General features: G+C 37.9%; 1 protein-coding gene across 1 annotated transcript in view; it reads left to right on the top strand.

Annotated features, from left to right (window-relative positions):
- The window catches only part of LOC117950913 (inactive N-acetylated-alpha-linked acidic dipeptidase-like protein 2), a 498171-nt gene that overhangs the window by 101674 nt on the left and 383176 nt on the right, over positions 1 to 13321 (top strand). The window contains exons 2-4 of the mRNA XM_034882332.1: positions 1302 to 1475; positions 5936 to 6104; positions 8073 to 8234. Of these exons, the coding sequence (XP_034738223.1) occupies positions 1307 to 1475; positions 5936 to 6104; positions 8073 to 8234 (500 nt within the window). The 5' untranslated portion in view covers positions 1302 to 1306. The remainder of the gene's footprint in view (positions 1 to 1301; positions 1476 to 5935; positions 6105 to 8072; positions 8235 to 13321) is intronic.

Genomic DNA, 13321 nt, shown 5'->3' with positions numbered 1-13321 from the left:
TTAAGATAATTTTTTGTGGCTTTACACTTTATTTGATAGAACAGTAGCTGGACAAGAAACCAGGAGAAAAAGAGAGGCGGTCACCCAACAACAAGTTAACGGCTGTTATAATGTACTCATGTCCGTAGATACACATTGCTGAGCCTCTGTCCTGATTGGCAGGCCTGTGTGTAGCCATGCCTTAAAACATGCCCTGCTGTACCGTCTATCCATTCATTTCATCTGCTTATCTGTGGTCAAGTTGCGGGGCAGCAGCTGTATCAGGGGACCCCAAACTTCCCTTTCCCAAGCCACATTAGCCAGCTCTGACTGGGGCGTTCCCAAGGCAGTGTCATCATTTTTTATAAAATAAATGGGACCATAATTTAAAAAATGAAATTCATGCTGTATTAAACAAGTTTTTAAGTAGCAATTGAGTCCATGAATTCATTATGAAAATGTTTACTGAGGTTGTGTGAGTAGGGTCATTTTTTCATGGACTTCAATGCAATCATGCTTCTTACTGCAGCCACTGGAGTTACCCTTAGCTGGAAATGAAATAAATGCAGGATTAAGGCACTTCTGCATTGGCTTCCCTTTTCATCCCAGGAGGTTTCCGCTTACTTCAAACCTCTTTAAACTCATGAATCTGTGACCCAAAATAGACTTTCTGCATCACATTTCATTATCTTACTGGTAATGAACAGAATTTTTTAACACAGTGCTATTTCAGTTACTTTTTGGATTTTGGCTTACGGATACAAGTAAGAAGGGGTTTACTTTAGTAAGAGATTCATACCCAATTTTTTCCTTTTTAAAAAACTCAACCCTGTTTCAATTAATTACTATCTTAACTAGGGTTTTCTTTTACATAGCATGAGGAAATGAAAGAATGCAATTTTAATTTCATTCAAGCCTGTTATTTAACTCTTGAACCTCCTTACATGGACAAGGCTGAGAGGCTGTTTGAGATGTAGAGATTTTGCTTATGGGTCAATTGTGTTGGAATAAACGTTTCCAATATGACCTCAGGAAGGTTTTTATAGAACTCTGGGACACCTTCTATGTTAAACTTGAAATGAATGAAACCATCCTGTGCATATTCAAATATTTTTTTAGCCATCCTGTACATATTCAAATATTTCTTTTATTTTATTATTTCATATTGTATGTATGTATATTTTTCCTTGTATTTCATTTATATTTATATTTGTGCTTTTTGATTTATTTTGCTGCTGTAACACAGTAATTTTCCATTTTTCTTGGGATCAATAAACATCTATCTATCTATCTATCTAAAATGTGATGCATTTGAAATGCAGGTGACATGGCATACAGGAAGGTGTGTGACGCCCAGGTTGGCCCAATGGTCAGTGAGGTTCTGCACTGCTCTGGAGATATGGATCTTGATTGGGATCTAGAAAAGGAGGAGCTACAGGAACCAGGACCAAGCATGGACCGCATGCAGACGCAACTAATGGATTGCCAGAGATCAGGTAGGTTTTGCTTTAAAATAAGATGGATAAAGATATTTTATTTGGTCAAACATATTTTTTCTGACCAATTTAGTAAAAAAATAGAAAAAAAAATAACTTGTTCATTATCGTGTTACTTTTTACACTCCTACTTACGGATAGCTCTATTGAAAGTACAACTACAGCTCATATTAAGGCAAGGCAGAGCAGCTTTATTTGTATAGCACATTTCAGCAAAAGGGCAATTCAGAATGCTGTACATCAAACATTAAAGAGGCGGTTAAAATGTTTTTCTTACTTAAAAACATAAAATATAAGAGTAAAAATAACAGTTCACTATAAGAAATATACTATTATTCAAAGAAAGGCTGAATCCAAATCTGCAGCGGTCTGATAGTTTTTTTTTTTTTTTTTTAGGGAGACCTGAAAAGACACCGATACAGTAGTCAAGTCTACTGAAGTTCAAAGCATGGACAAGTTTTTGTCAGAGCGCTCACTTTTAATCAGTTCTCTTTTGCTCCACAAAATACCACCTCCGTTTTCTCTTCATTTAATTTAAAACATTTGTGGCACATCCGGTTGTTGATTTATTCAATGCACTTACTTAGTTTTTGTCTTGGACTATAGTCCCCTGGTGATAAGGTTATGTAAAGTGGTGTCATCTGCATAGCTATGGTTAATTAAATGGTAGCTGTTAAACAGAAGAGGCCCCAGAATGGAACCATGGGGAACTCTACACGTCATATATGTATGCACAGATGCATAATTATCTATGGAAACAAAGTAGTCACTATTCTTTAAATAGGATTCAAACCAGTTTTGTATTGTGCCAGAAAGTCCAACCCAGTTTACCCATAAATCTAGTTATATGTCATGGTCGATTGTGTCAAATGCAGCACTGAGATCAAGTAATACCAAGACTGAAACTGTGCCACTATCTGTGTTTAAGTGGATGTCATTAAATACTTTAACCAGAGCCATCTCAGTGCTGTGGTGTGGTAAAAAACCCAACTGGAAGGCATCAAAACTGTTGTTTAGTGACAAGAAAAGGTTGACTTGTTGAAAAAACACATTTTTAATGATTTTACTTAAAAGTAGAAAGTTTGACATTGGCCTATAATTGCTCATTAGAGACTTGGGTAGATATTTCTTTTTTAAGAGTGGCTTAGGGAAGAGAGGGAAGGGGGCAAACAATATTTTTTCCTGCAATCTTGACAATTTTCTGCAGAGCCTTTTTGTTTGCAGCGGAACACACAGCAAACCCCACAGAGATGCAGTATAAAAGGATGCTCTCAATGGTGGACCTGTAAAAGGATACCAGCAGCTTTGCATTCATGTTGTTTTACCTGAGCATCCTCAGGAAATGAAGCAGCTGCCTTGCTTTTTTGACAACTGGTGTGGTGTTAGTTTAACATGAGAAACAGTTTGTTAAATGGATGCGCAGGAATTTGAATGAATGAACTCTCTCCACACGCTCACCATTTATGGAGAGAGGTTGTGTGTGTGTGTTATGTTTTCTAAAGTCTGAGTTTTGTTTTGTTTGTTTTGGATGAGGTTGTTGGCAGAGCCCCACTCAAACAGATTCTGCACTTCCTGTTTGTAGGCTGACTCGTCCCGCCCGTTATAAGTCCTACCACAGTAGTGTTATCTGCAAAATTAATAGAGTTGGTTTAAAATGTTGGTAAAATGTGTACAGTGAATAGAGAAGAGGGCTCAGCACACAGCCCTTAGGTCAGCCGGTGCGTAGAATGGTGAAGGAGAGGTGGGGGCCAATTCTGAAGGTGTGTAGGCGATTTGACAAAAGTCCTTTATCCAGCTGCAGGTAGGTGGGTGAATGCCAAGGGTCAGCAGTTTGTTTATCAGGATGTCGGGAATGATTGTATTAAAGGCGGAGCTATAATCCACTGTAGCGCTCTTCACGACAAAACAGACACAGGTTGGTTCTTTGGAACAAGCGTTTATTACTTGCTTCTTTCTTTAGGCTAATGCATCCACGTCACGCCATATATGAATGACCGTTACAGAAGTAAACAAAAGGTGCACATTGCTTTTGGCGCAAATATAAATAAAGCTTCACATATAAGACAGAACATCTCGTTGGCTGCTTCCTGAAAAGAGTTCTGTAAATCCTTGAAAGTGATATTACAGTAAGATTTACTGTTCGCCTTGGCCAGTGTAACTCCAACTTAACTCGCCGAGCACTGTAACATGCGCTAACGCTAGACCGCTGGGTCCATTAAAAAGCGGAAACCACAACAGGGAACTTCAATTCCAAGAAAAACTAAAAACACAGTAGTTCAAATCTTTAACTATTACATCTACAGTGCTTTTACATTAAACACATTTTCCATTTGAGTGCATGAGACCATAAATATAAAAATTAAATTTACTATAAATTCTGCATTAATTATGCATCACAACACATGGAACACAGCATGGAATGAGATGAATCCGATTGAATTGCCTGACAGAAACCCACCTTAGATCACATTCACCGTCATCAATATCTGCGACGAGACAAGTCCCTCTCTACTCGTTGCCTGTTGGTTTGATTGGTTAGGTCTAGGCATTATGAGTGAAATAGGTTAGGATACAAGGGTTGGCCAAGCAGATTAGGGCAGGACATGTCTTCACCATCAAATTGGCTCAGAATTAACGGAGCCTTTGGGGTCGGTGACAACGGCTACATGGATGGGAACATAGCGGAGATCAGGTTTTTGACCGAGAATACACAACCAAAAGGGTTTTCTTTCCGGGTTTGGCTCTAAGCAGCCCTGGACTTGGTCAGATAATTTATTTACTGAATACAATAGCTAGCTAACGGCGGCTAACTACAGTTAGCGATTACTTTAGTAATATGCTGCAATCGAGTTTTAGCAACAAGATATATTAGCCTAAAGCTAATGTTATCTGTTTTATATCAAGTTCTCAATACAAAGACATCGACAGGTTGTTGACATCGACAGGTCTAGTTCAATGTAAAGATGTCATAACACAGAGATTGTTGTCTTCACTAAAGTCAAGTTGTCACAACAAAGACATCTCAGACAAGCACTGAAACAACACTTAATGACTCCTTTATGTTAATGACAAAGGTCATTTTATAATAATGATGTTGTCTGTCTTATGAACACCCCTTCAACCAAAGTGTTATCAAAAAGATTTTCTGCCAAAGACCTGACGTTTAAGGCTAGTGTTAGTGGGTTAAAATAATTATCTGCCTAATCTTTTTAATTAAATGTGCATAAATACTGTCTGATTGATGTCAGACCAATTAACATGAGGAGTCTGTGAATTATTTATGAAACATTTTTCCACATTAATGAGAATATTACAGCTCATTCAACAGTCAAACAAATGCAGTTTGGGAGCTGGTTTTAATTTATGTTGTGTATATATATCATGACAAATGAGATGTACCTTAAAGGAGAATTCCGGTCAACTTCAACATGTATCTCTGTTGTTTGTAAATTAGGAGGTCTGTGAGTAGCGGAAAAAGGAAACCAATGGGTTCTGCCCACACCATGTTATCCTCCTTCTAGATTCAGCAACCAACAGGCTTACATTTTATTTCCTGTTTTCCGGTGAAGTACACACTAGTCAAAACAAGCCTTTCTGTCAAAGCTACTGCAGTCAAATTCACTATGCGCACTCTGAAATTTTGAACATGTTTAGAGTCTAAAATCCACTTTAAAACTTGCCCTGTTTAAGCATGTTGGGTGCTAACTCTAGCAGGAGGATAACATGATGTAGACACCACCGATTGGTTTCATTTTTCTCTCTACTGACAGCACTCCAAATTTACAAACAACAGAGATACGTTTTAAAATTGACTGGAATTCTACTTTAATGTAATTATAAAAATACCTCTCATCCTTGTATCATCATTTGTGTATCTTTTCTGATGCATGTATGACATAAACATGCTTATAATAAATATGATTCAGTGTTTTAGCTTGAAGTTAGGCAGATTATTTCCAGCATGCCAAAACAAGTTTCTGTCTCATGCTTTTGATGATCTTAAAATGTGTTTTGCACAGAAGTCTTACACATAATTTGAAACAACCCGTCACTGTGAAAAAAATTACTGCTTTTAATGTGAGAAGTTTACCACTGCCAGCAGCTGCCAAGAAGAGAAACTTCATAAGTACCCTAAAGCTAGACTTGAGTTCCTCAGCTTTGAAGGACTCTGTTTTAAATTGTGCTTGGAATTCTGTATCAGTAGTGGTTTCCTATACTGAAAAAAATATTCTCAAGCAAGTGTGCTGATCGTTTGTAAAACTCAAAACTGAGCATTACATTTTTATTTCATATCCCATTTACAGTTTTCAGCATTATTGTGAGTAAGTTACCAGGAACCAACTCAAAATGTTAAGGAGTGTATTTTGTCAACGTTACCTATAATATACTTGATGTTATTCATTTTTGAACATAGGTGGGTTAGCAAAATATTTCTTATTTGTCAGTGATATCACTTTCAGACCCTGTCCCTGACCCTGACCCTGAGCTGATAGAACCCATCCAGCCGTCTGTCTCAGTTTCACCACATGGACGATTTGAACGTCTCCAAGAAGATCCCAACTACATCTCCCACTTTACCAGGGCCCCGGGCCATAAAGGCCAACGACGGCTCCACTGGTTCCTGATCAGGTAATTTAAGGAATGATTAGGTAACCGTTGTATAACTCAAGTCAGAAATGTCCTGCAGCAGGTATGTCATACATGCTACTTGTATGCGTTTCAATGACTTACTACAGGAAACACAACTGACATTATTCTAAGAAAAAATATTAAAGGGTAATTTCTTGAAATCTTTGGAATTGGTCAAGTATTATGCAAGACTGCTGCGGCGATACCGAGCAAAACAAGCTACAATGCTTGTATTTTACGCAGACTTAAGGAAGCATAACATCAATGCTGCTGCCAGTTCTGCCATTGTTTACCTTTTCTTCTTCTTTATGTCTGTAGAAATAGCAAAGTCAGTAGCCTTTGCTCATTAGCGCCACCTCTGTTGAAGAGAAGACTGCAACTAATGTTGTGACCACCATGCAGAAGTACAAATTGTTAGGGGCGCTCTCATGACGTCACATTTGTGCTCGCCAGCTCGGCTGGGGCTACTGTAAAAGGCCTTATCCTGCCAAAGTCACCATGAACCTAGGCGTTTTATTTTGAAATGTGTTTTTTTTAACGAATCTGGCTGCACTGTCTTGGCTTGGTCTTCCTGTATTTGATTACCTGCCAGACTTAGAAAAGAAGAAGAGTAGACGCAATAACTATCGCTGAAGCGAGCGGTCCGACACGGACGCTATGCGCCTGGTATGAACGGACAGATAAGATAACATGGGTGCCGGAAGAAAAAATAGCTGTGCTACGCTGCTATCCATTGTGATCGCTTACGCCATCGACGTGTTTTCACTGTTAGGGTGTTTGGTGTAAATATGAAAATAATGTTTTTACTTTATCAGGCTGTGTTGGAGAGCATTCTTAGGATAGGCCTATGGCATATCGGCCTGGTGTGGTAATTTCTCTGCTCAGCTAAAATCTAAGCTACTACGTTTGGTACAGTCTGCTGGGAAGGTGAGGACCTAAAACATCTCCCTTCAGCCAATCAGTGAGCAGTCTGTACTAAGGCCTACATTGTAATTTCCCCTTGCGGGATTAATAAAGTATATATCATCATAATTATCATCACATCAATCAGAATGTTAAACAATAATACTTCTTGAGGCCGTACAGGTTGTTTGATAATTTCATAGTGTTAATGTACCCTGGGGCTCGTTGATTAGCACTTTTGTACTTTTTCTTGTTTTTATTTTTCTCTATTTATTGACTCTGTTTTTATTTTTCATTTATAATTTCAGTCTTATTGTTTCCATTTATTGATCTTAATTATAAGTGTAGTTAAAGTTGTCAGCGCCGAGTCCAATAAAAGTTTCTCCAAAGGGACAATAAAATATATATATATATATATATATATATATATATATATATATATATATATATATATATATTTTATTGTCCCTTTGGCGAAACTTTTGACAGAAATTAAATAGAAATTTGTTTTGGTTTATTTTCCACTGTTTCAACAATCAACACTCTGGTTTGGTCGAAATAAATCCTTCATTTACCCATGTACATGTGGAAATAAGATTGCGCTATACATGCTAAAGGTACTGTTTATTTCAATGGAATCTGGTGCGTTTCTTGGTAGCAATTTCTAGTTAAAGAAAAGAGATTATATCTTTACCAAAAATGTCTGTCTTTGTAGGGATCTTTTCCATAATGTCAGACACTTAAAATAATAATCTGAGCCTGCACTCAAACAGCACTTAGTGGACAAAATTAACAACGCAAATTTGCCCTATATGATTACGTTGTAGCTTGGTTTGCAGCTGCCAGTTACAGCGTTCTCGCACAATACTGGAAAAGTTTGAAAGAATATTGTTAACATTAGTCACTTAGACACCATGGGAAAATAGGGTCCAGGTTGAACCCCCCGCCCCCTGAAGTTACCCTTGGACTCAAGGTCCACTTCTAGCTTTTATTCAGAGGATCTTATTTGCTTTACCTAGAGCTAATCTCTTGATTCATTTGTCACCTCTCCCTCATTCTTCATAGGTACTCCCTGGCAGGGGTGGGGCTTTTTGTCCTGGGTCTCCTGATTGGCTGGTTCACTCACACACCAATTGTGAAACCACCTGTTCCTCCATCTGAGAGCTCAGACCTGCTGGAGGAGCTGCTGAGAGGAATTACAGCCGAAAAGATAGATGCTCTTCACAGGTAAGCTCCCAAGTTGCATTAATAAAAAAAAAAACATTTTACTAAAATAATTACACATTTGTTGTGGACACAAAGTGGAAAAAAGGTAGTCGAGGCCGGTTACATTGGTCAGATCCAGCATTGTAATGTAACAAAGGACAAATACTTTATTATGGTTCTTAAGTACAATCCTGTATCTGTACTTTACTTTGTTATTTATATTTCTGCAACTTTTTACTTTTACTCCACTACATATCCTAAATATCATGTCTACTTTTACTCCAATACATTTACCCTAAGCACGTTATGCTATTGCTCGTTATGTGCAAAAATTACGGAACATTTTTAATTCTGTTTTTCTTTGTGTTAATGTCAGACTTGATATTAAAGAAGGTCTAGAAACCCTCACTATATGTGTCACTATAAGGAAGCCACAATAGAGTTACTTTTTAAAGTTGTATTTATTTTTTTATTTTATTTCCAATAATTAGGTACATTTAATATCAGATACTTCAAGACTTTTACTTTAAGTATTCTAAAAGGAGACTTTAACCTCTACCAAAGTCATTTTCTGGTAAGATGCTTTCAAGTACTTTGAACAAGACTTGTCATATCCACTCACTCAAAAAACATCTTCAACTTACGCTGGCTTCTTAGTAAGAGAGAGCTGCAAGTGGTTGCAGAGACATGTTGAATAGAAACCAGGCACAAGACAAGTTTCAAAATGTCGAATGTAATAACTCCTATTAGTCATGACCATGACCTTTTCTGTTTCACACCTATAGTTAGGTGGACTCTTTGGTGGACGATTTGGGGGTGCAACATTGTTGCATTTTTCATTTGGTTCTGATTGCTTTCACACTACACTCTGTGAAACGTACCTAACACTGGAAACATGGCTGAGACAGTTGCTTGTTTATTGGACGTAATATCCAAAACATTTTCTGGTTCTGCTTTAAAGTTTCTAATAATTTAGAAAAAAGCGAACAATGAACAGCTGACGGACAGCGAGTGAAGGAGAGAGAGATGATCACACAGACGACCAGTGATGTGCACTCAGTCAAAACAGCTTATGGATCTGAAAGTTATCCTCCCTTAAATCATATGTAAGTCTGTAAATTCTGTGCCAGGTTGAAAAATGTCTGGCTAGTAAGGCTAGTGAATTCTTGTTTTTGGTTCACTTCCTGCATTTGGGTTGGATCACAAACTTTAGTTCACTTAGAAGCGAACTGAGACCCCCGTTTTTAAGCGGACCAGAGTTTCTTTGTTTGATCCACACAGAGTTCGAATGAGCTTTTACACCAGCCCAAACAAGGTAGGTGTGAAAGCAACCTGAGTTGCCAAACTTAACCAGACATTAACCATAGATGTTTCAGACCAGAGAGTAATAATATTGAATTGTCTTTTAGTGATCTGTATTTTTGAAGTCACATACTCTTATATCGTTTATCTGATATCGGCGGTGCCAGATCCGAAAATGGTGGACTTGATCATGTCTATACAGAAATGACTAATAAGTTAATTCTAATGATGAAGGCACTAAACGAAGGATAGAGAAAAACAAAATGAGAGAAGAAAAGAGGATTGTACAAAGGAGTGGGAAAGCAAAGCAATGTTGTTGTGATGAGTTGACTTGAATGGATGTTCAAAGAAGGTGACAGAAAGGTAGGAAAATAGAGAAAGAGGATCATAGTTTGATGGTCCCTAAGTCTATGATCATCATTATTAAAAGTCTGACTTGTTGCCTTTGGCCAGAAACTTATATATCCCTAGAAAAAGGGCAAAGACTCATAGATAGTAGAGAGACAGTGCTGAAGCCAGCGATAACGTTCTCTCCACCAGGTTGCAAATCTTTTGTCTTTTTTTTTTAACACTGATACAAACCTCTCAACCCGAACACTGCCTTCTCCAAGCCAAGCTCCAAAGGATCACAGGACTACTGGGTGTATGAGATAACTGCCTTTACCACTGAACTGAGACAATCATTTCAGCATGGTTTTCCTCTCTGAGTTTTCCACGCTTTTAATTAATTATTTTTTCACATTTATATGTCAATAATAAACATGCCAGAAACACCCCTACCCACCCAGCTATAACTGCCAAAGACCCACACATAAAATCGTAACCATCAGTGAGGAGGACGTGGTATTTATTTTTTACATACTACTAGTCCTCAGTTTATTCATATACTCATATTCTTCTTTGTCAGTGACCTCGACTACTCTGTCAGTCGGACCTGTGAGATGGAAGTAAGCTAGATACAGCCCCTCATTATCTTTTTCCCTTAAACTAAAGTGGCCTGTAGTTGACCTTCACTGTACAATAAGCCACATATTCACAAACTAGATGTAAAATTAGCTTATTAGAGATGAGATTTAACGGACACATTCAGTCAAGTGGTTCAAGTCAAGTGTTCATGCTATGGCTTTGGTCATTGGACCTTATGATTACTTTGGTGAAGCAGTATAAATTAAATAATCGAGTTTGCGTGGATCAAAATCAAATTAAACTAATTTGCAATAGTGAGTTGCCTTCACTAGCATCATTTTCTACCAGCGTGAAGTAAGTGTGTGTAGATCAGGTTAAAGGATTTGCATACAAAGTGCTAGACTATCTGGCTTTCACAAGGGCATAACTTTGGGTTCAACATTTGGGGGGTTAAGATCTCTCCTTTTGAGCAAAATAAAAAATGTTGTAAGTCAAACACATGTTTTCTGGTGATTTGTCCTGCAACAATGTGTGCCTTTTCTGCATCAATTTATTGTGCCAGTTTTAAATATTGGAGGGAACCAAACAAAAATTGTGCATCATTTTCTTTTAATCTTTATACACAATGTTCCTGACGGAAATTCCACCGGATTTTACTCATTTAAAATTTGGGATTGTCTGCCTACTTCCCACTGAAAAGCTTGGGGTTTGGTTATTTCCCTTACTTCATCAGAGGTGGTGAAGTTAAAATTTGTGTAGAGCCACACAATGGAAAGATTTACGCCTGATCTGAAGTGTTTGCTGTTTTCAACTCGGATGAAGAGCAGCACACAGCCACTTCCATAAACTTTGTTTCATCCAGAGAGTCCCAAATGGGGTTCTCAGACAGTCAGATGGGGATACTATATTCCGACTTCTCTGAGTTTTTTCTTTAAATCTCTTGCGACTTGTTTTAAGCCCGGAACCAGGCCAACAAGCTTAGAGATGAAGTGTGACCATAAAACATTTGATTCAGCACATAAGAACATTTTGAAATTGGCAACAGAGGCAAAGGTGCAAGATTTTGTACAGAAACAATTATATACTTCAATGGTAGTACCTTGCCATAACCATTTGTGGACAAACATTTCCAGGTTAACGGCAAGTTCCACCAGAGACGTTGCTGTTACGCATGATGGTGATGAGTGATTCTCATCATCTCATCGCAAATAAACAATTGAACATGTTTTTCTTAAAACAAGGTTGACATTTTGCAGACCTCTGACTTCTGCAGGAGCATAAACCTGTGATATCAGGATGACATCACTAAAACTGTCCAATCAGTGATTAACCTGTCACTCTGTATAACTTCATGTTGGAGTTACATCCTACTGTGATTCCTACCAGTTTTCACATGTTATTTCAAATTCCCACCATACTCTTTGAGATAATTCATTCATTCATCCTAAACCATAACAGCACAGTATACGCCCCATACCAATGCTGCTGGTTTTAGCAAAGACCTTTATATAAAAATGTCATCTCTATAGTAACCATATAAGTTCAGTAATGGTTGAAACATTATGTACCAGTAAATCTTTATCTGTGAATAAAATACAAGTAGGGAATAGTGTGAGCTTCTATGTATCAATTTCCATGACTTTTTTGACATAAAACTGATGCTAAAAATGAATTTTCCAGCTTGTGAAGTCTCCAATAATGGTATATTGTCAGTCATGGCTCCACTTTGTCCCCAGAAATGTAGTCTGGTTTTATATAAGTGGGAGAAGACAAATAATGGTATGCAAGAACGTTTGGCATAGCTTAGAGTGTAGTGAATGAATAAGCCTGAGTCCTATAATGGGTTGGCTCTTTCATTCAGTTAACAGCACTTGTGGTAGAGAAAGTGAAATCAACACATTAAAGGAGCTATAAAGACAAAGAAAGACCTAAGAGAAATAGACTAATCTTTGACACTAGACAGGGAAAATATCTCGGTGTGGATGAATTGCTGTTTGGTTTGTGGGATTCCCAATACGGGATTGATTAAGTAATTGTTTTATCTGCCCGAGTAACTCCATATTCAACAAATGACACTTAACATGAGTCGTAAAAGACTGTCTTTGGCGCAGATAGATGACTTTTGCTTGTTTGAATTATTTTATGTTTCCCACTCTTCATTGTTTCTCAGACAAAGGACCTCCAATGTTTGTTTTCCCTCAGTAGGGCAAACACAGCAGACTTTTTCAGCTAGAACCTTCCAATCCAATTCTTTTTCAATTTAAACTTCAAAGAGGAGTGTAAAGCATGCTAAGCTACTTTCAGAGAAACTGGATTAAGTTCAAATCCCTAGAAGATGGTTTTCCACTGCTAGTATCTTAGCCCGTCTATTATCTCTCCTGCTAATTATACTACTGTAATAAATTCCGTCTTACAGCTATAAGGAAGTGCAGAGCTTTTAGAGTGTTTTTAAGGGGTATTCCTTGAGCTGCTGTTTTGAAGCCAGGGGCTGTCGTTGCTACTGATTCTGGCTGGATGATGTCTTGGGGTGACAACAAATCTTTTTCTAGCACAGCGGTTCTTAAACGTTTTTACGCAATGTGCCGGGTTTATTCCTGATAACATTATTGTTGACTGTTGTCAGCCACCGCTAAGCTGTACGTCTTCCAAACTGCTCCAACTGAAAGCAAGTGTGAGGTAACTTAATATCTTCTTACTGTTTTGCATCGTTTCCTGCTAACACGTGCTGTGGAGACCGCCACTTAGGAATGACTAGCACTTGCGCTCGGTTCACTTTCATCTACTATAGTTTAAAGAGGGCTGCTCAAAATATTGCAGGATTGTAGTATTTTTGAACCATTCATTTGACATCTGCTTACTATCTTACTATCAAATCTTGTAACTAATTATGGATGTATGCG

Source organism: Etheostoma cragini, chromosome 9 (assembly GCF_013103735.1).
Source record: "Etheostoma cragini isolate CJK2018 chromosome 9, CSU_Ecrag_1.0, whole genome shotgun sequence".
NCBI classification, from domain to species: Eukaryota; Metazoa; Chordata; class Actinopteri; order Perciformes; family Percidae; genus Etheostoma; species Etheostoma cragini.
The sequence above is the reverse complement of the archived record's forward strand: the minus strand, read 5'-3'. Positions and strand labels throughout refer to the sequence as shown.